The 21,957-nt window shown below is 47.8% G+C and overlaps 1 protein-coding gene across 1 annotated transcript in view; it reads left to right on the top strand.

Annotated features, from left to right (window-relative positions):
- Nucleotides 1-21,957, top strand: part of MDGA1 (MAM domain containing glycosylphosphatidylinositol anchor 1) — a 240,777-nt gene that overhangs the window by 82,404 nt on the left and 136,416 nt on the right. Inside the window, exons 3-6 of the mRNA XM_006126531.3 lie at nt 2,115-2,254; nt 9,183-9,357; nt 15,732-15,928; nt 20,965-21,097. Coding sequence (XP_006126593.2) covers nt 2,115-2,254; nt 9,183-9,357; nt 15,732-15,928; nt 20,965-21,097 — 645 coding nt within the window. The remainder of the gene's footprint in view (nt 1-2,114; nt 2,255-9,182; nt 9,358-15,731; nt 15,929-20,964; nt 21,098-21,957) is intronic.

The raw sequence follows: 21,957 nt of genomic DNA, 5'->3' as shown, positions 1-21,957 counted from the left end.
TGAACACCACTTCAAATCCACTTTTGCACAATCCATGCCCAGCCTGACAGTGAATACAGGGTTGACTGTTAAGAACGACACAAAACAGGGCTTTAATTTCACACTGGCTAACAATATTTTGATTTTTCCTCCCTGGAGGCTCCATGGTTACAGGATCCATGGCTTACTCAAAATGTCCCTGTGCCTCAGGGACTCGGTAAACTTTGTGTGAAAGCCAGTTTTTAATTCTGCCTGTGTAATGGGGTTTTCTTGCAAACTCTGTGCTCGGTTTGTCAAGTTTTATAAAACTATTTGCTTTAAGCCCTTTGTTCATTTCTCTCTTAAAGTGTGCCTGTATTGAATTACATTGGCAGTTGCGATCTGGGTCAGGGGATTGAGGTGTAGGGTCAGGGAGGGAGTGTGGGTGCAGGGGAGGGTTCTGACCTGGGGGAGGGGTGTAGGAAGGTTTACAGGGACTGGGAGGGAGTTGTGACATGGGGCAGGGGGTGCAGAGGGTTTGGAGCTGACCTGGGGGAGGGAGTTGGGGTGCAGGAGGGGTTGGGGTGCCAAAGGCAGGCGCTGGCTGGGAGGAGTTTATCTAAGTGTCTGCTGGCCAGCAGGCTGCAGCACCCCAAAGTAGGCTGGGATCCCTGCCTGCTGCAGCCCCAGCCCACTTGAAAATACAGGCTGCTCCCTCCACGTGGCTCTCAACTCAGGGTAGGGGAACAGGCTTGCGCTACCCCAGTCACTCAGGCCAATTTCTCAGCTCTGATTGGCTGGCTGTTTCCAGCCAATAGGAACTGAGAGAGAGGCAGAGGTCAGTTCTTATTGGCCATTTGTTTCTGGCCAATAGGAGCCGAGGATTGGGCTTCATATGCTGCAGCTACATATGCCTGAGGATCCCAGCAGGGTGGGCCATGGGCTGCATCTGGCCCCCAGGCCGTATTTTTCCCAGCCCCGCTACAGCAGGATTTCTCTAGAACAGGGCTGAGGCATGTTGATGAAACAGAATGGAGACTCACACCTATCAGGGCTTGGGTTGTATCTGTTCTGGGGATAAGTACTAACAGATCCAGTGCTTATACAGCCACCCAGTGCCCTTTGGAGTCACTGGCTGATTAACTCGCAGATGTTCCCACTAGTGTTTTCCATCCATGTGTGGAATAATTTTATGTGCATCAAGATATATGCAGATGTGCACCACCAAATAGAAACATACTTCTGGCTGTGGGCACTCAGCTAATTAGCTGGGCAGCATTTGTAACTCTCTTGGGTGGCCTCCAAGCACACAGCTTACAGGGAACACTGCACACAGTTCCCCCCTACTCACTGCATGCATGGCAGGAGCTGGAGTGGCCCACCAGCCTGCTCCACCCCGCTACCCTTTCCTGACCCACTGCTCCCTGCTTCTCCATAGCAGCTATGTCCTGGGGCCAGGACGCTCTGAGCTACAGCAGGCTGGGAGGGTGGCAGGACAGGGCAGGCTCTCGGGCCACTCCGGCTCCTGCCTCCCATGTGGTGAATGCGGGGGGTAACCCCCTGCTGTCACCCCATGCCAGGCTTCCATAGTCCTCAGGTCCCTCCTGGCCATAGGACAGTTGGGGCAGCTGCCCCAGGGCCCCCAAAAGTGCAGGGCATGGGGCGGCCGCCCCAATAGGTCCTATGGACGGGATGGCTCTGACTGTATATAACCCCACAGCAAAGTACATCACAGTCATTATCCTTCTTCTCCAGGCACAGAGCACTCCGGATTTGACTAGGGTTACACAGTCAGTCTCAGAGAACGCTCCTCCTCAGAGCTAGGAAAGGAGTTCAGAAGTTCCTGGCTCATATTGATCACTAGTTTACACTGTCTTTCAGAGAGGGCAGTCTACTCTGGTCATCAGTCTTCAGAGCTGCTAATCCCAGTTTCTTTCCCTTCGATTAAAGTCACTTAAATACAGACTGATGCCAATGGATCAGAGGGAGGAAATCCCCCAGTTTTCAGAGCCTCTCCAGCACTGAAGTCAGTCTTGCTTTTGCTTTAGGCTGTGGGCTCCCAGGAAGAGGTGTCATGATTCTAACAGCCTTGTGAGGACTTGGATTGCACTTGTGCTTTGCGGCCATTACCTTTTCTAATTTGTTCTCTTTCCCAGCTCCAGCTCAGGCCCAGATCATACATGCTGGGCAGGCATGTGTTGTGAAGGAAGATAACATCAGTGAACGAGTGTACACTATCCGGGAGGGCGACACCCTGGTCCTGCAGTGTCTGGTTACAGGCCACCCCCGGCCACAGGTAAGCTTTCTGTGATGCCAGTCTGCCACATCCCCTGGCTTGAAATGGTTTCCAGCATTTGTGGTTCATTGGCTCTCAGCACCCCCACTTTAGAAATTGTTCCAGCTCTCTTAGTCAAAGGTGTGACTGTGATGTGTGGAGATGTACCCCAGCAAGCTTAAAAAGCAGTGAATCCACAGTGGCACAGATGGCAGCTTAAGCTAGACACTCAGGTACATACCTGGAATCCTGGGCAGGCTTGTACATGCAGCTATGCCTTTACTGTTGTTCAAGCTAGCTAGGTTAAAGCTAACTCAGGTGTGTGTACAGGTGTTGCAATCACACCTCTGACTGCAGTGTAGACCCTGCCTCCCTCTCGCACCCCTGCCAGGCTTCCATCCGGCGCCCAGACGGAAATTCAGAAAATACCGGACATTGCACATGTCCGGTATTTTCTGAATTTTTTTACTGGGCAGAGAGTGCAACTACCGGACTGTCCAGTAGAAAACCGGACACCTGGCAACCCTACAGCCACCCCTTCCCTGCACTAACAGACAAGGGGCTACTTGTCTCTAGGGCCTTGACTGCTAGGAAATGGCAAAGGACATAGAGCAGCTCTCCCAAAGCATTCACGGTAGAATTATCTAACAAAATAGCTTTTAAAAAAGGACAGTGGGAGACTGAGCCAAGATGGGGGCTCAAAGAGCCTCTTGTGTGTCATCAGGGGACCTGTGGGTGAGCCCCCAGCAGAGGCACTTGGGCACACTAATAACACATGCAGCAGTCAGAGCTTGGGTAGGTAGAGCAGAGGCATGGAGAGAACGGATGCCCATGCTGCCCTGGAGCATGCCGAATGCTAGGTGAAGAACAGCTCATGAATGCTCTGAGCCTGGCAGGACTAAGGCACATAGATGTGCACACAATGCTGCTGCACAAGAAGCTGCAGTGTCCCTGGACCTGTTTGTGTGTAACGCTAGCACATGCAGAGTACGGGTGTGCCCGCGGGAAGCTAGCCCGTATGCCCAAAGAGAGCTGCTAGACATAGAACACTGGCTTACATGGAGCTGTGCCCACATCCCATCCCATTTCTCCCAAGCTTCCCTCTCTCCTTCATACTTCTCTCTTCCTTCTCTTCCTTGCTCATCTGCCACATCCCTCCTCTCTCTTTGTGCCTTCTCTCTCTTCCCCCCACTCCCACACATGCTCCCCCCATCCCCACTACTCCAAATCAGAGTTCTTTTCTCAGCCTTTGTGTAATCTCCACCCCCCCCCCCCTTCGTCCAGTTACTCACTAAAGCTTTACCGCGTCGCCCAAATATTTAAACGAGGTTGAAATGAAAAGGCTGGGGAAGGATTAAAGAGCTGACTGAAGCGGCTGTGCAAACAAGAGACTCTGAGATTTGGGGTCCTAAAACAATCTCATCATAAGCCCGCCAAGCCTAAATAAATCCGTCACAGATGGCCATTAGCTGAGCAAATCTTCCCAGCAGGGGAATGGGCTGTAGAGCCCTGCCACCTCTAGGGCAATAGCTCCAGTTCAGCCCCATGTCAGCTGACTTTGGGCAGGGGCCAAGGTACTCAACCCCTCCAGGGCAGCAGCTCTGTCTAGCCTGGGGTTGTCAGTGAATGAATAAATGTCATTTTACCATCTGCTTTGTGTCTACTGCAAAATGGTCAGGCAGCTCTCAGCCCAGCAGTTTGGGTCTAGGTATCCACGCTGCTGGCAGCTACCTTAGCAACTGGGGGCAGGTCTAGACTTTGGAAAGAGGATATGCAAATTAGGTTCGAATTTGCATATCTTCTGATCGCTTTCTCGAACGAGGTTCTTTCGAAAAAGAAAGTAGTCTAGACGCGGTTCTTTCGAGGGAAAAAACCCTTTTTTGAAAGAACTGTTCTTCCTAAAAAAATTAGGTTTACACGGTTCTTTCAAAAAAGGGTTTTTTTTCTCGAAAGAACTGCGTCTAGACTATTTTCTTTTTTAAAAGAACCTCTTTTGAAAAAGCAATCGGAAGGAGATATGCAAATTCACACCGAATTCGCATATCTTCTTTCGAAAGTGAATCTAGACGCGCCCTGGGGTTTTGGTGATGTCTTCATTGCAGTCAAAGTCATAGGTGTTAGAGCTAGGGGCTGGCGAGTCTGCCACATCCCCTGGCTTGAAATGGTTTCCAGCATTTGTGGTTCATTGGCTCTCAGCACCCCCACTTTAGAAATTGTTCCAGCTCCCTTGGTCAAAGGTGTGACTGTGATGTGTGGAGATGTACCCCAGCAAGCTTAAAAAGCAGTGAATCCACAGTGGCATGGATGGCAGCTTAAGCTAGACACTCAGGTACATACCTGGAGTCCTGGGCAGGTTTGTACATGCAGCTATGCCTTTACTGTTGTTCAAGCTAGCTAGGTTAAAGCTAACTCAGGTGTTGCAATCACAACTCTGACTGCAGTGTAGAAGTACCCTGAGTACAGAGGCAGCCAGCAAGAAGACCAAGAGGCCAAGGAACAAATGGGCCCCGGGCACTGACCTTCTTTCTCACTCTGAGTTGAGGTGTGGGAAGGCTGCACTGCTGCTGCCTATGCTATAGCTCTCTACTGGCTATTGAGATAGGGCATGGCTCTCTAAGGGCATGTTCATTATGAAATGCCATACAAATCTGCAGGTAGTGTTCTAAGACTAAACATGCAACCTCCCCGCAAAAAATGTCAAATAATTTGAATTCTGAAGGGTGCTTCCTTGTATTGAAGTGAGTTTACAACAAAAGAGAAACTCACAAAAATAACCCCAGAGAGGGAGACAGCAGTAGCTGCCTCTCTTACTTCGAAGCGAAACAGATTCAGCATTCCATTCATACAATGTAAGGCTAGAATGGCTCTGAAGAGGTAAAGTCCAACCTGCTGTGCTGATGCAGGACCAAGCAAACCTAGATTATCTTGACAGATGTGTGTCTAACCTGTTCTTAAAAAACTTCCAGTGATGGGGAGTCACCTCCCTATAAGCCTATGACAGCACTTAACTACCCATATCGTTAGAAAGCTGTTCCTAGTATCTACCCTAAATCTCTCAGGCTGCAGATTAAACCCGTTACATCTTGTCCTATCTTCAGTGAATATGGAGAATGATTGATCACTGTTAACAGCCCTTAACATGTTTGAAGACTGTTATCATGTCTCCTGTCAGTCATCTCCTCTTCCTAAGATGAAGCATGCCCAGTTTTTTAAACCTTTCCTCATCATAGGTCAAGTTTTCAATATTTATTAAGAGTATGGTACACAGATTAGGACAGTACTCCAGTTGAGGCCCCACCGGTGCTAAGGAGAATGAGCTAATTACCTCCCATGTCTTCCATCTGACACTTTTTCTCACCTGCATCACGCTATTTACTCATCTTATTCAGTTTGTGATCCACAGTAGCCCCTTTTCAACCGTACTTCTGCCTGGCCAGTTACTCCCCATTTTGTAGTTGTACATTTTATTTTGTTTTTCCTTCCTAGGTGTAGTACGTCATACTTATCTTATCCTAGTTTCACCTTGTTTAATTCCAACCAATTCTCTAATTTGTCAAGCTCATTTTAAATTCTAATCCTGTCTTCCAAAGGGCTTGTAATCCTTCCCAGTTTTGTATCATCCTCAAATTTTATAAGCACACTCTCCACTCCATAATTCAGGTCATTTAATGAAAATATAAATTAGTATTTGGACCAAAAATGACCCCTGTGGATACACTGTCCCAGCTTAACAGCAAACCATTGATAACTACTCTTTTTTTGAGAATGGTCTTCCGGCCAGCTATGCGCCTACCTTCTATTAGTTCATCTAGGCTTTGTCTACACTGCAGGCTTTTGCTGGCAGAGAGTATGCTAATGAAGTGCTTATTAGTATTTGTCATGCTGTCATTTGCATATTCTCTGCCAATGCTTTTTGCGCAAGAGGTTTTTCCACAAAAACAAGCAGTGTAGATGGGTCCGTTTTGTGCAAAAACCTCCTTTTGCACCAGATCCTTACACAGTAAAACCTGTGTTATCCGGCACGCTTGAGGATTAGGGCATTCCAGTTATCTAAAAATTCTGGTTATCTGAGGGTCCCATCAACCTAGGAAAAACCAATGGACAATAATAGTAAAACTCAAATTTTTAATATTGGTAGTTTCGTAGCGTGAGGCAGTTGGTTTAACATTTCTATTTTGAATTAAAGATGATTAGTACTTCTTAAATAAAAAATTAAGCCAATCATGGTAAACCAAGCCAGGCCTTTGCGCCTGAAGATGTGACAGTATTGTGACTGGGGGCAATGCCGGCTAACAAAGTTTTCTGGTTAACAGAGTGCCGGATAACAACGGTTTCACTGTACCTCCTTTTTTGAGGCATAAGGATCTTGCATAAAACGGTTGTTTTGTGTAAAATGGACCTGTCTACACTGCTTGTTTTTGCGCAAAAACCTCTTGCACAAAAAGCATCAGCAGAGAATATGCAAATGACAGCACAACAAATGCTAATGAGCACTTCATTAGCATACTCTCTGCTGGCAAAAACCTGCAGTGTAGACATAGCCCTAGACAATATTTCCTTACTTCCCTTATCAGAATATCATGAGGGACTGTGCAAAAAGCATTACTAAAATCACGATATATTATGTCACCTGCTTTCCCCCAACCACTAGGCTATTAACCGTGTCAAAGAAGGAAATCAGACAGATTTGTTCTTGACATTGCTATTCTTTGTAAGCCTGTTATCTTCTAGATGCTTGCAAATTGATTGATTGTTTTAACAATTTGTTCCAGTAACTTTCTTGGTATAGAAATTAGGCTGACTAGTCTATAATTCCCCTGGTTCTTTTATTTCCACTTTTTAAAGATAGGTACTTCGCTCTTCTCCAGTTCTCTGGGATTCAATCCCTGATGAGTTCTTGAAAATCATTGTTAACAGTTCTGAGATTACTTCTGCAAGTTCCTTAATACCTTTGGATGAATTTCATAGAATCATAGAATCCTAGGGCAGGAAGAGACCTCAGGACGTCATCAAGTCCAGCCCCCTGCCCAAAGCAGGACCGACCCCAACTAAATCATCCCAGCCAAGGCTTTGTCAAGCCAGGACTTAAAAACCTCTAGGGATGGAGATTTCATCAAGCCCTGTTAACTTGAATACAATACTTCTCACTTATCTTCATATTCCTTAACCAGTTCTTTCCTGATTTGCCTTGTGTTCCTTCCCCTAGTTGTTAATATTAATTGTATGGAGTATCTTGCCACCATTAGTGAGGACTGAAGCAAAATAGGCATTAGACTTCTTGATGTCATCAGTTATTACGTCTTCTTCCTAGCTAAGTAAGAAGACTACAAAGTGCTGAGTCGGCAAAATGCGGCAGCCATTTTTATGCAAATTAGGCACGGGATAGTTAAATCCCTGCCTCATTTGCCATGTCAACCTGCCTAATCTGCATCTCTCTGCCAACAGAGGGATGCAGTCTAGACATACCCTTAATGTATTTAAAGAGCCCCTTCATACTGCCTTTTATGTCCATTGCCAGGTGTAACTCATTTTATGCCTGAGGTCTAGTCTACATTAAAAAGTTAGGATAACCCAGCTATATCTCTCAGAGGGTGTGAAAAATCCACACTGCTGAGTGACACAGTTAATCCGAATTAACTCCAGTCTAGACAATACTAGTACAATGGAAGACTTAGGTAGTGTCTGCACTGAAGCTTTAAAGCATTGCTGTTACAGTGGCACAGTTGCAGTTTTTCAAGTGTAGACAAGCCTTACCTTTTCTGATTTTGTCCCTTCCTGTTTGTACTGTCTTTTTGTGCTCCTCCTTAGCAACTCACCCATGTTTCCACTTTTAGTAGGGTTCCTTTTTGATTTTTCAGGTAATTAAAGAGCTCCTGATGGTGCTATATTGGCCTCTACTAGTCATCTTATCTTTCCTTTGCATCCAAATAGTTTGCATTTGTGCCTTTAATATTGTCTCTTTGAGAAACTGCCAGCTCTCCTGAACTCCTTTAGCCTTTAGATTTTCTGCCCAGGGGACCTCACCTACCGGTTCTTTCAGTTTTGTTAAAATTTGCCTTTTTAAAGTTAATTGTTTTGTTCACTCGTTTCTTTTGTTAGAACCATGCAGTCAGTAATTCCATGATCCCTATTGTTCTCATTGCCTTCCACCTTCAGATTTGTCACCAGTAGCGTGCATCAAAGTCAAAATTGGCTATCCCCTGGGTTACTTCCTTCACTTTCTGAAACAAAAAGTTGTCTCCAATATATTCCAAAGAATTTCTGGAAAAGCATTGTGCTGTATTACTTTTCCAAGGGATGTCTGGCTAGTGGAAGTCCCCCGTTACTATTAGGTCTTTGGGCTCTGGAGATTTGCTATATGTTTTGTGAGTGTGTGTGTGTTGTGTGTTCCCCATTGCTTGGAGAATGATGAAAAGATGCCAAGCGAAGTGGTGACGACAGCTTTGTAGCCATGAGCTAGCTGCCTGCAAGGACCTCACTCTCCTGGTCGTGTATGCTTGGCTGGCTACCCAACTTATGCCCCTCACCCCCCGAAGGATCAGCATGGAAAGTCCCGTCTTTGCAGCCTAGCTCTGATTCTCTTCTGGCTAATAGAACGGACCAGGAGTGAGGAAATGCAATGCCCATTTGAGACTAGTAGGGGAAGTTTAATAGTAGGGGAACTCAGAGTAAGAGGGGAGTAGCTTTTACATTCGGGGGTCGCTGCGGGGCACTAGTGTGTTGGCAGTTACTGATGGGCAGCTGCAGCTTCCTGGGCAGGGACATTTGGGGTCAGCTGCTAAGAGCTGCTGACTGTGTGGGGGTAGAGTGCTGGATGCTTCCTTCTCAGAGGAGGCGCAAAACCGAGTGCTGCGATAATATGAGATTTTAGAGCTGTGCCCACAGCTCTGAGTCCATCTGTGTGGCCTTGTGCTGTGTTTGCCTCCCTCTCTCTCCCATTCCCCTGCAGGTGAGGTGGACCAAAACTGCTGGCAGTGCCTCGGACAAGTTCCAGGAGACGTCGGTGTTTAACGAGACCCTTCGGATTGAGAAGATCCAGAGGCTGCAGGGAGGCCGCTATTACTGTAAAGCAGAGAATGGGGTTGGGGTCCCTGCCATCAAGTCCATTCGAGTAGATGTGCAGTGTAAGTCGTTTAGTGGCAGCCCAGAGAATCCCACAGCTCTACTGTGTGTCTGTAAATAACTGCCAGGCCAGCAGGACTCTACATTGACTTAGAACCATGCTCACCTCCTTAGGGACCAAGTGGTATCTCCAGAATTCCCTTCCCCCAGGGATGATAGACCCTTTTAGGGCAGGATGACTTTGTCTAAACCAGGGGTGGGCAACCTTAGGCCCAGGGGCCAGATGGAGCCCCTGGCTTGCCTGGTTCCGACCATTGAGGCTCAGGGCCCCCTGTAACTTTGGGCAGCCTGCGCTGGTATACCTGTTCCCCTGCTGCCTCACCTCAGGGCTGGAGCACACAAAATCCACTAGGCAGGGCTCTCCTAGGCTCTGGTGTGGGAGGGGAATATGAGGAGTGTCTTTCTCCTTCTCAGTTGTGGGGCACATCAGTGAGGGTTTTTTTTCCCCTCCTTCTTCTCACTTGTATGTGGCCCCTGACTGATTCCCCACCCCTGGTCTAAACCAATCCCTCTCAGCCCATGGACCCTGACCCCATCCAAGGGTCCCCAGTGGGTGGCAGGGATGTTTGTGAATGGCTTCTGTTCCCTTTTGTTTTTCTCCTTTTTGACATTGACTTGTTCTCCACTCGAAACTGGATTCACCTCAGATGCCTGGGACCCTCCCAGAAACCATTGCACTGATTGCCATTGTGCTTCATCTGAAGCACAGTCAGAACAGAGCAAAGGATTCTGGGATGCACCCCAAGAGGCTGAATTGCGAATGGCTAAATATGGGTGAGCACAGAAGGGAAGCCAAAAATTCCCTCATTTTAAGCAATAAAGGAAGAGATCTCATCTAGAATTCCTTTCACCTTTTTCTGCTCTACCTGAATCCCTCTCACCTTTTAGATTCTACTTATTGCCCCTTGTGCGGGCAACATTTATATGTGGACTGTTGAGGCCAGATGTGAGGAAGGTTAGAATGGATTTGTGCTGCTGTCAGATGGGTCCCCGTTGTGGGAAAGACCAAAACTGGGAACCCAGCATAATTTTGAGGGAACTTTACTAGGCAGACACTTTCTGCTTAAGGGAAAATAGACAGGCTCCCTTCAGCACAGACTCCTGTCAAGCTGCTGCCTGGTGTGGTTGTGAGCAACTAATGCAGCTCCCTTCAAATCCTGCTGGCATTCAAACCAAGGTCCTTGCTGACCTCAATAGTGAGGATCCAGTTACACATAGTTAATTAAAGGTTTACATTAACAATGGGCCTGAGGGGGATCTAAGCACCCCTATCCTTTGGGGGAGTCAGGATCCTGATTGCAACTTGGGTAGATTCCTATTTTAAATCAGCCTTGCCTGTTGCCTTCTGCTTTGATTTGAGTTTCTCTCTTCTTCCCTTACCTTGCCCCACTGCTTTACCTCACTGGAGCAGTGTTGGGGGGGGCACGAGCCTATTACTTAGGCAGGGACACCTGTAAGTCTTCCTGCAGTTGATGCTGCTGTGGATGGGGTCACTGTTTCTCCATGGATTCCAGTTGTCTTTGCTTTGAGAAATTCCCATCTAAGAGCTCTTGGCTTGTCAAACCTTTCCCTTTCACGTCTATAGTCCAGCCATTTAATTGCTCCCTAAGGGTACATCTACACTGCACCACAGCTCAAAATAAGATACACAATTTGAGCTATGCACATTGCATATCTCATTTCAAACTTATTTTGAAATACCTTATTTTGTCATTTGGTGCTGTCTACACCAGCACCACATTTCAAAATATCCCACTATTCCAAAACATCCTTCACTCCTCAGGGAATGACGTTCACAGGGATGTTGGAATAGCGAGCCTGTTATATTTTGGGATACTCTGGTATCCCAAAATAGCGTTACAGTATAGATGTAGCCTTAGAAAGGGAACTTGCTTTTCTCTGCCCATGGCATAGCAGCTTGTCGGGGCTCTGTGTCATTAGGAACGGGCTTGTGGGAAGAATCTCTCTTGAGATGAGTATTTTAAGTAAAAGGAGGCCCCTTGGCATCTGGGGTGCAGATTGGAAGTAGGGTGATGTAGAGTCCTGTTGTTCCTCACACATCTCTAACCTTTAGAACTGTGGGGCCAATGGGGTGGCCAAGGGCTTTCTGATACTAACATCTACTCTGCACATGGACTTGGTAGTGCATCTTGTTTCCGTTTGCTTGTTTTCTGGGAGAAGTCTGCTTTCTGGATTTGCTGTATTTAAAAGGGAGCAGTAAGGAAAGATCAGGTAGTCAAGCTGAGTCAGCCATTAGCCATCTGAGCCTGATTTTCAAACCATATCCTGCCTTCCCTCCCTCTAATACCAAACTGGAAATAATCCCCATCATCTCAATGTTGCCTTTAGTGGTAGTGTCCTCAGTGGCCAGCCCTGGTGGGCTCTGGAACATTCAGTATAATGTGTTGCAGATTGCATGGAGAGCTCCATTAGGGGCTTGCAGATGGTTCCAAGGAAGGTACAAATTATCTGCCTTGAGGCAGAGTCACAAAGCTAGCCACTTTCTGTCTGAGTTTGGTGAGGGCTGTGCAGTATCAGTCTTTCTTCATTCAAAGATCAAGTGCATCTTGGGAAGAGCCAAACACAAGCATGTTATGGGCCACATCCATCCTTAATGTCACTCTCTTGAAATCAGGGAGTTGCACCAGGTATTTGACCCTGCCTTGCTTAGCGTGTGCCCATCCTGGTTCTGAAGGCAATTTTTTTCCATGAGAAGGAAGCTCTAAACTGACCTGGAGACTGAAGCCCCAAAGAGGCCATGTCTTATGGATTCAGAGTGTGGGTTGCTGTTACACACCCAGATTTTTCAGAGCTCCCTATCCTTTGGCTTACACTGAAATAAATCTTCCTTCGGGAGAGAGAGCAAGGCAGTGTGCAGCTGAGTATCGGTGGCTGCCAACCAGCTATTTGGGGAGGAGGATCTAGGAAGCTGCAACAGCCAGAAGAAAGTTCCTAGGTCTTGCTGCACTAGGCTGGAATGCTGCTGCCTGGAAGTGCTCCAGGCTGAGGAAAGGGAAGATCCATGGAAAAAGGGAGATGTTGTTATCGAAGTGGTCCATGCAGTAGGGTCCATGGGCAAGTTGGCAATTCAAGTGCTAAACGTATCCCTGGTGCAACTCCACTGATTCAGCAGAGTTACTGCACAACAGGGATGTGCATGTCTCCTTGGTTCTTATGGTAGCTCCTCTCAGGAGGGCTGGACTAAGGGCTGGTAGCTATTTAAAGAAGAGGAGGAGGAAATTACACTCTGTACTACCATGAGCAGAGCCCAAATGGACAGGGGTGGAGTTCTGGAAAGCTGGTGTGCTCTGTCCCTAAGGGTTGGAGGAATATCCCTTATTGCAATACAATGATCCTCTTGCCAGGTTAGAGGTGTGGTAGCTGTAACTCAAGTCCTGGAGTGTCCTAATGGATAAAGGAAAGAAAGGGAGGAGTGGGGGAAGGGTAGTATAAAATTCAGTGAACACTGCAGGTAGAGGAGGGTCTCGTCTCTCTGTCTGTCTTCTCTCTCTTGCTGTCATTCAGCTAACAGTTCTGCTCACGTCTCTGAACCATGGTGTTGTCAAGCTAACAAATCTTGGCTTCCATTATAAATGCTGTCTTCAGAACACATGCCTCATTAAAATATGTAAATAGACTGGACCATGTGCACATCTCTGTGGGAAAGGCATGCTAGTCACAGAGTGCATTAACAGTGATTAATCTTTCTCCCTGTAGCCAGATTTCCAAACTTGCAAGCATCTAAGCCAATATCTTCAAATCCAGTGACATGTAAGAACAAGGAGTGATGGGAACACATCCTTTCCCTCCATGGGCTTGGGAGGGGGGAAGGGACTGGGTCTCAGGGAGGCACAAACGAAGGCAGTGTACATGAGTTTCACCTGATAGTTACCTCAGCTGTAGCATTCATAGTCAAGTTGGACCCTGATTCTGATCTTGGTGATGGGTGGTTATCCAGAATCACTCCACTGAGCTCAGTGGCCACCCTCCCCTCAAAAGGCGGGGCGGGGTGTATGCGAGAAAGAGGGGCCTGGGGAATTTCAGATTCAGAGATCCAGCTTGGCTCCATGTCTCCAGACAAGTAGAATTTTAAATGAGGGTCCTGAATGTCAATTCATCTGAACAGTGATGCTGTCCGGGGGTTCTCCAGCTGCTGGAGTCTGGGAACTCTTTTTCTGAAAGAGACCTGCCTTCCCTTCCTGCCCTCACACCTGCCCCTCACTCTGTGCTCTTTTAAAACATTGCATTCTGCAATAGAGGGGCCCAGTCTGAGAAGCTCCTTTGTAGCGGAAGGTTGCAAGGGGTGCAGCCTGCCACGTCTGGCAAGCTCATCAAATGGCAGGCTCTGCACAGCTCTTCTCCAGACCTTCTCAAATGCAAGGTTAATCCCATCACTGAGAGGGTGAGGACTGACCTGGTTTTGGGGCACAGGAAGCAAAAGACCACTCAGGGGCAGTGTTCCCTCTAAGCTGTGGGGCAGCGCAGCTTCACAGGTGATTAACCCTCCCACCCAGCCAGTCAGCTCCTACCCTGAGCCTCTGACTGGGCGGGGCTGACGAATCACCTGTGTGCTCGCAGCTTAGAGGGGACATGCTTGGGAGGGAGGGGTGAAAGGAGACAGTCTAATGCAGGGGTGTGGAACCTTTTTTCGGTTGGGGGCCACTGACCCACAGAAAAATCAGTCGGACACCACATACAAGCGAAAAGCAAAACACAACTCACTGCCCTGGGTCCCAACAAGAAAAACCCCACCCAAACCCCTCACTGATCTGGCTCCAGGCCCACGTAACACCAGTTCACCCTACTATGGTGGGGAGAAGCTGTGGGCCAGACCCAGCCCTCGAGCCATAGCCAGGCCCGCCAACTGGGTGGGACAACGGGGAAAGTTGCCATGAGGCCCAGTGATTCAAAGGGTTCAAAGGCTCCTGCCTGCCGCTAGAGCTCCAGGCCCTTTAAATAGCCACCACATGCTCCATGTGGCTCTGCTAAGGGCTAGGGGGTGCCATGCTCTGTGCAGCATGGAGGGCTGCTCCTGTCTCTGTCCCTTTGGGTGTGTCTAGACTACATGCCTCCTTCGACGGAGGCATGTAGATTAGCCAGATCGGAAGAGGGAAATGAAGCCGCGATTAAAATAATCGCGGCTTCATTTAAATTTAAATGGCTGCCCCGATCTGCCGATCAGCTGTTTGTCGGCAGATCGGGGGAGTCTGGACGCGATGCCCCGACAAAGAAGCCTTTCTTCATCGACACAGGTAAGCCTCGTGAAACCAGGTTTACCTGTGTCGATGAAGAAAGGCTTCTTTGTCGGGGCATCGCGTCCAGACTCTCCCGATCTGCCGACAAACAGCTGATCGGCAGATCGGGGCAGCCATTTAAATTTAAATGAAGCCGCGATTATTTTAATCGCGGCTTCATTTCCCTCTTCCGATCTGGCTAATCTACATGCCTCCGTCGAAGGAGGCATGTAGTCTAGACACACCCTTTGGGAACACGGAGTCCGCCCCTCTCCACATACTGCAGAAGCTGTCAGCTCCCCTGGACATTGCCCCTCCCCCCATCCTTGGCCTAATGAATAGTTTTGGGGTAGGAGAGGAAAATGTTGACAGTGCTTTTAAAATAGGGGAGTAGAACTGGTGGAGGGGATAGGATCTGTGCATGAGAAGAAAGGGTGGGGCTACACTTTGGAAAGGAGAAGCTGCATCCAGACGTTCCTGTGCTCTTACACTCCATGATCCCATGACTGATGTTCCATCAGACTTTCCTGTCCGTGAGGTGAATCTCCATCTCCATCCATCTGTTGTTCCATTTTCTCTGCAGCTTTAGGGTTTCTCATGGTGGGTGTTTTTTTTGGGGGGGAGGGGTGTTCATTGTCTGGCTATGTCCAAGAGAAGGGCTTAGTCCCTACAAACCCAGGAGAAATTCCTCCCCCTTTGGGGACAGAGGCCACTGAAGTAAAGGGTGGGAGCAGAGGGGAATAAGGGTGTGGGAAGAGAGTTCCTTAGCTTTTCAGTCCTTTTGCCTGTCAGCTAGAACAGAGGGATGAGATGGGGCCAGGGGTAGTGTGAATGATGTCTGGGAGCAAGAATGATATCACTGGGGTCCTGCCAGATAGCCAATCAGTTCCTCTTACTGCCCGCGGAAGGCTGCAAATCAGCTTATTTCCTACTCCTGGAGTGCTGTGGAGTGACCTGGAGAAGACTGGTTTCTCCCATCAGACACATGTTTTAAGTCAGGTTAGCCTCTAGCTTAGTGGTTTTCATTAGCTGACCATGAGAGGTTCTCCTCCCTCGCGGAGCTTTGTCTGCCCAGCAGACTGTATGTGCCCTGGCCTGAGCTTGCTAATCGCCCCTGCGGACCTTCCCCACCTCCCTTCCAGATCTAGATGAGCCCATTCTCACCGTCCACCAGACCATCAGCGATGTCCGGGGCAGTTTCTACCAGGAGAAGACGGTCTTCCTCCGGTGTACAGTCAACTCAAACCCACCTGCTCGCTTCATCTGGAAACGGGGCACTGAGACACTCTCCCACAGCCAGGATAATGGAGTGGACATCTACGAACCACTGTACACACAGGTGAGAGTGAGGTGACCCACCACCAAACCTCACCCCGGCGTGAGGTGCCAGGTCCTAACAATCACCATGGGTCCACCCCTACTGTTCCTGGAGGGAGAAAATGGCGCTTGGCATCCACCATAGTTTCCCAATAATACTGGGTCTCTGCACAAGGGAGGATCATAGCTGGGAAATTCTTGTCCCACCATGAGATTGATGCCCATGCCCAAAGGGCACTGCTGTGTTTTTGAGGATGCAACCAGGGATGGTTAGGCAGGAAACCTCAGGAATCGAAGGCTGGTTACTCTGTTTGGTTTTATGTGCCTGAAAGAGAGAAATGGAGTCCAGTCCCCATCCTCCCATCTCTCTGGCTGCACATCCCTTAGCCTCCTACTGATACCCACATGGTGATGCCAATACCCCATCTCTGCTCATGAGGTTCGTTCCGAGAGCTGCGTGCACTGCTCATAGCCAACAGATTTGTAGCCCTTTTTCATGTTGGCAAACTGCCTGTGAGCAGGCCATGATTTTCACATTTGTGTCAGTTACTCCTAACATTAAATGAATAGTCTGTGGAAATTAATTTGAACAGCTGAAATGATTCACTGAACAAGCCATGCGATTGGTTCTTTCTGTTCCTGATTGGATCCCATATGCTTAGTATTTATGAAGAGAGTTTCTTGTTTGGAAATATGCATGGGTGTTTGTAATTGCTGGGAACTGACAGTGCTAATAATGAAGAACTTTTCTGAATGGCTGGTGTGAAGCCCAGATACACATCTACTCTTCCTGTCTGTTTTACTCTTTCTGTCTCCCTTTTTTTTTTCTGACTTCACACACTTTCTTCCTCCTCCCTACCTTAATATGCAGGTCAAAATCCTCATACTTCCTTATACTTATCTCCACCCCATCCACACATTGCTCCAAGTCCCAGTCATTTTCTTTGAAGCCATGGGAGTGGTGGTGGAGGGAATTGTGTTTGGGTAGTCTGTGTTCCAAAGTATTCTGGGTAATGGTGTCCTAAATTTTGCTATGGATTTCAATGCCTCTCAGTGACTGCTTTGCTGACACTGCGGAAGTCAGTTAATGAGGCAGAACAATGCCATGAGGCAATGAAAAGAGGGGCATAAGGGTAGGTCTTGAGGGGACAGCTTCATCCCTCACATCTCTCTGACAACCAAAGCCCTGGCAACTGGGCCCTGAGAAGATTTTTTTGTTTTTGAGCTGTGCCCTGGGCAACCTCTCAGTTATTGAGGTATTGTTCATAGCTTATTGAAACAAGCCTTCCCTGTATGCCATGGAAATGGGCAGTTGGAAGAAAAACAAAAAGGAAGATGGGGATACAGCTCAGCACTATGGGTCTGTAATCGATTGAAAAAATGCTGTAGGTCAGTGCTGCTACTTTGATCTGGAGAGGATTTTCTGTCTCGTCTAATGTCTAGTAAAAAAATTCCAGGACGCAGAACATCGCATCTTCCTCTGGCTTCCCCTTTTCATGGAGTCTGAGGCTGACTATGAGGAGGAACCGGAGCACAGTGGAATAGTGTCTTCGGCATAAATGGTGCAACTCAAAGAAATTAGGGTATGTCTACACTACAGCGCTAATTCGAACTAACTTAGTTCGAATTAGTTAATTCGAACTAAGCTAATTCGAACTAATGGATCCAGACTAAAAAACTAGTTCGAATTAGTGTTTTGCTAATTCGAACTAGCATGTCCACATTAAGTGGACCCTGAACCGGGGTTAAGGATGGCCGGAAGCAGTGCCGGCAGGGCATCAGATGAGGACTTAGAGCGTGGAGCTGCTGTCCAAGGCTAGCCGGGGGCTGTGCTTAAAGGGACCCGACCCCCACCCCGGACAGACAGTTCTCAGGGGTGCCCCGCTTGCAAAGCAGTCCTGGCTTGGAGTGCGCTGAGTGCCCACACTGGGCACATCACAGCACTCGGCCATCAGCCCGGCTGCACTTGCCGCAGGCTGCCATCTGGGGAGAGGGGGCAATTGGGGGGCTGCAGGAGAGCTTCCACCCCCAGAAGCCCGCAGAGCCAGCCCAGTCCTCCCCATCAGGGCCTCGTACCCCATTCCTCCCTCACCTCCTTCCACTTACCCTTCCCTAGCCCCCCTTCCTGATGTACAAAATAAAGAAAACGTGTGGTCAAAAATAGAAGCTCTCTTTATTGAACAAAACTCGGGGAGACTGGGAAAAGGAGGTGGGAGAGGGGAAGAGAGAGGGTGGGAGAGGGGAGGGCAGCTAAAATGATCAGAGATTTGGAACAGGTCCCATATGAAGAGAGGCTAAAGAGACTGGGACTTTTCAGTTTAGAAAAGACGAGACTGGGGGGGATAGGATAGAGGTCTATAAAAGCACGAGTGGGGTGGAGAGGGTGCATAAAGAAAAGTTCTTCATTAGTTCCCATAATAGAAGGACTAGAGGACAGCAAAGGAAAGGAATGGGTAGCAGGCTTCAAACTAGTAACAGAAAGTTGTTCTTCACAAAGCAAAGAGTCAACCTGTGGAACTCCTTGCTCCAGGAGGCTGTGAAGGCTAGAACTGGAACAGAGTTTAAAGAGAAGTTAGATAAGGTGATGGAGGTTGGGTCCATGGAGTGGTATTAGCCAGGGGGTAGGAGTGGTGTCCCTGCCCAAAGTTTGTGGAAGGCTGGAGAGGGATGGCACAAGACAAATGGCTTGGTCACTGTCTTCAGTCCATCCCCTCCAGGGTCCCTAGGGTTGGCCGCTGTCGGCAGACAGGCTACTGGGCTAGATGGATCTTTGGTCTGTCCCAGTATGGCCATTGTATGCTCAGGGCTCAGGGTCGGGGGTCTCAGTGGACCACCTTGATTTTCATGCACACCTGCTCCTGGGTGGCCAGGCTGGAAGCTCTCCTGCCCTAGACGGCCACTTTTCTGTGCCTAGTGCGGAGGTCGTGGACAAGGTCCACGATGTCCGCACTAGACCAGGCGGGTGCCCGCCTCTTGCGGTCCCGGGCAAGCTCCCGGGAGCCGCCAGCCTTGTCCCGGGAAGAGGGGGAGGGCTGGGGGGCATCGGGTGGCTGGCTCGAGCCGTGCCAGGTGCAGGGGCTGCTGGCTGGGTGCTGGCAGGCTTGCACCTGGCACGGGCATCGTAGCCAGCCCGTGCCCCTTTAAGGGGTCCGGGGCCGGGAGGGAGGCAATAGAGTTTCCCTGGTGTTGGCCAGAGTGGCCACCAGGGAAAGCTGGGGAGGGCTAGCCTCCCACTAGTTCGAATTAAGGGGCTACACACCCCTTAATTCGAACTAGTAAGTTCGAATTAGGTTTAGTCCTCGTAGAATGAGATTTACCTAGTTCGAACTAAGCGCTCCGCTAGTTCGAATTAAGTTCCAACTAGTGGAGCACTAGTGTAGCGCCTATGAAAGTTAATTCGAACTAACATCCGTTAGTTCGAATTAACTTTGTAGTGTAGACATACCCTTATTTTCTGTGTTGCATCTGCAGAATGTCTGTGGGTTCTTGTCAAGGGGCGTCCCCTGCCAACATGGGTCATTCCTTCAATTGCCAGCTAGAAGGAAAGCAGTGTAGGAATGCTCTGTTCATGCAGAGGTGCCCTAATTCTCCTCTGTTTTCCCATGGCTTACTCCAGAAATTGAAGTTAGCAAAGTCACATTGGGTATAAAATGGGTGTGATAACAGAATCAGTCTTGCAGCTTAGAAGCTTCATGTTTAACAAATCACAGTTCAATTACACTGATACTGTTGTATTCTCAGTCAGGACAGATACACTATGTCACTATAAGGTTTAGATGGCTGACATTTAACAAATGAGCCAAAGGCTTACCAGTGTATACTTTTGTAAACTGATTTACAATCTAGGTTTATACACGTTTACCCAGCCTTGTGTCTAATGTGTCTACTGATCAATAAACTGGATGCATATGAACTATGTGTAAATCACTAGTTGACTCACCCATTGTAAATACCCTTATTCATTCAGCATAGCAACAGATCTCTGGGGAGGTGTTTTTCACTTGTGTATTGGTCTCCTAGGAATTTATCTTCTAATTCACCCAGGTCAGATACTACATGTTCAATGTATATTAATGCTTGTGAGCTCCATGTCTTGCCCTGCGCAGTCATCTCAGGAGGATTTGTCAAGCTGGTATCTTTTTTTTCGTTTCCAGATTTGTATTAAAAAAAAAAATCTGTAAAAAGAGATTTACACAAACAAATGAAAAAGGACAGGCATACCGTTGTATAAAGGCATATGAATGAGAGGCTACAAACCAGGGGGTGTATCTCAGAACTTCCTATATGCATGTCTCTTAAATGTAAATCTACAGAGCCCATACGATGTGAATTTAACAGAGTTCTTCTGGTTCTGTTGTGTGCCCATAACTGGCAGTACTAGAATCTGATTTTAGTTACATTCGTATGAAAAATCCAAGGTAACTCCATTACAGACAGTGTGTTACTCTGGAATTACTTCAGTGTAAATGAGATTAGAATCTTCAGCAAAGGGGGGAAAAAAGGTTTGATGATTTATTTGAATATTTCTCTTAATTACCCTTTTTCCTCTACTGCAAATGTTTATGGTTTTAACTGTTGAGCATGCTGTATTTAGCCAAGTATTAAAGCTTAAGGGCTGGAATTTGATCTTGTTTCCCCTGGTTTTATGACATTATGACTCCACTGACTAGAGCTACTGCTGGATATATCCCAATGTGAGATCAGACTCTTGCTGTAAGTGGTTTAGATCCTTTCAGTTCTGCAAGATGATCCTGTAGCATTTGACAAGAGATTATCTATAAAACTGCTCAATAGTGCTTTCAGGATACATGGCAATGCTGCTGATTTCATTCATTTATTTATTTTATTTACATAGAGAATGATTAGTTTTGGAATTATTACCACAAACATTCGCTCCTTTTACAAAGGAATGAGGGGCTGATCCAGAGAGGTCCTGAACTTTTCCAACTCCCATTGACCAGCACTTCTCAGAATCAGACCGCAGATTTGTAGCCGAAGGTGGTTTGTAGTGCATCTGTCACTCAGTGACTCTGTTCCATTTCTTTCCACTTTTCCCAGGGTGAAACCAAAGTTCTGAAGCTGAAAAACCTGAGGCCGCAGGATTATGCCAGTTACACATGTCAGGTGTCGGTCCGGAATGTGTGCGGTATCCCTGACAAATCAATCACTTTCCAGCTCACTAACACAACAGGTAAGAGAGCAGCAACAGAGTACCCCGAGCACCTCTTGCTTGCTGAACAGCTGTCATCCTCCCAAGTTCGGGTGAAGTGGAACCCAATCAAATACCCGTTAAGGATTCCCACTGATCTCAGTAGGCAGGGGATCAAGTCCATAGTACAAACACTTGGCAATAACCAATGAGTTGGAGTAAGATGTGTCCGGCACTCCTTGGAATTCCTGGGAGCTTGAAGCATAGCTGGTGGGATGTCGCAAGGATAGTCAATCTCCGTTTGGGTGTTGAGGGAACCTCAACAGATTGAACCTCTCTTGTCTGGAACTCTCTCTGGTTCGGCAACATCTGTGATCTGGTAGGACAGTGGATGTTGCTGGACCAGAGAATCCTGGACTAGAGAGCCCCAGAAGGAAGTATTTGGCAGTGGAGTCCCAGTGGCCATGGGGTGGGGCAGCAGAGTCCCAAGGCTAATAGCCCAAGAGCCTGATCTTCCCTGGTCTGGCAAACTCCCTCCTTCAGGGCTGGTCAACCTCTAAGGGTGCAGGACCAGGTAGGTCCAACCTGTAGCCAATTTTTTACAAAAATAAAATCAATATTCCTGATTTGCTTTTTGTACAGTTGATACTTGGGAAAACGCTGCACAAACTTTCCACAAATTTTCCATACAATATTTGGATGACTTTGCTGCACCCTGGTTCACACCCCTCATGCAGCTGCTTTCTGAAAGCATTCAAGCCAGTAAGTTCTACCAGCACGAATGCCTGTGGAAAGCAGATATCAAAACGAATTTCACAACCACATGCACAAATGTTCATGACAGGGACGCTTGAGTGGTCAACCAGTCAAGGAACAGAAACAGTATCACGTGATCATTCAGA

Source organism: Pelodiscus sinensis, chromosome 3, assembly GCF_049634645.1.
Source record: "Pelodiscus sinensis isolate JC-2024 chromosome 3, ASM4963464v1, whole genome shotgun sequence".
Classification (NCBI taxonomy): domain Eukaryota; kingdom Metazoa; phylum Chordata; order Testudines; family Trionychidae; genus Pelodiscus; species Pelodiscus sinensis.
The sequence above is the reverse complement of the archived record's forward strand: the minus strand, read 5'-3'. Positions and strand labels throughout refer to the sequence as shown.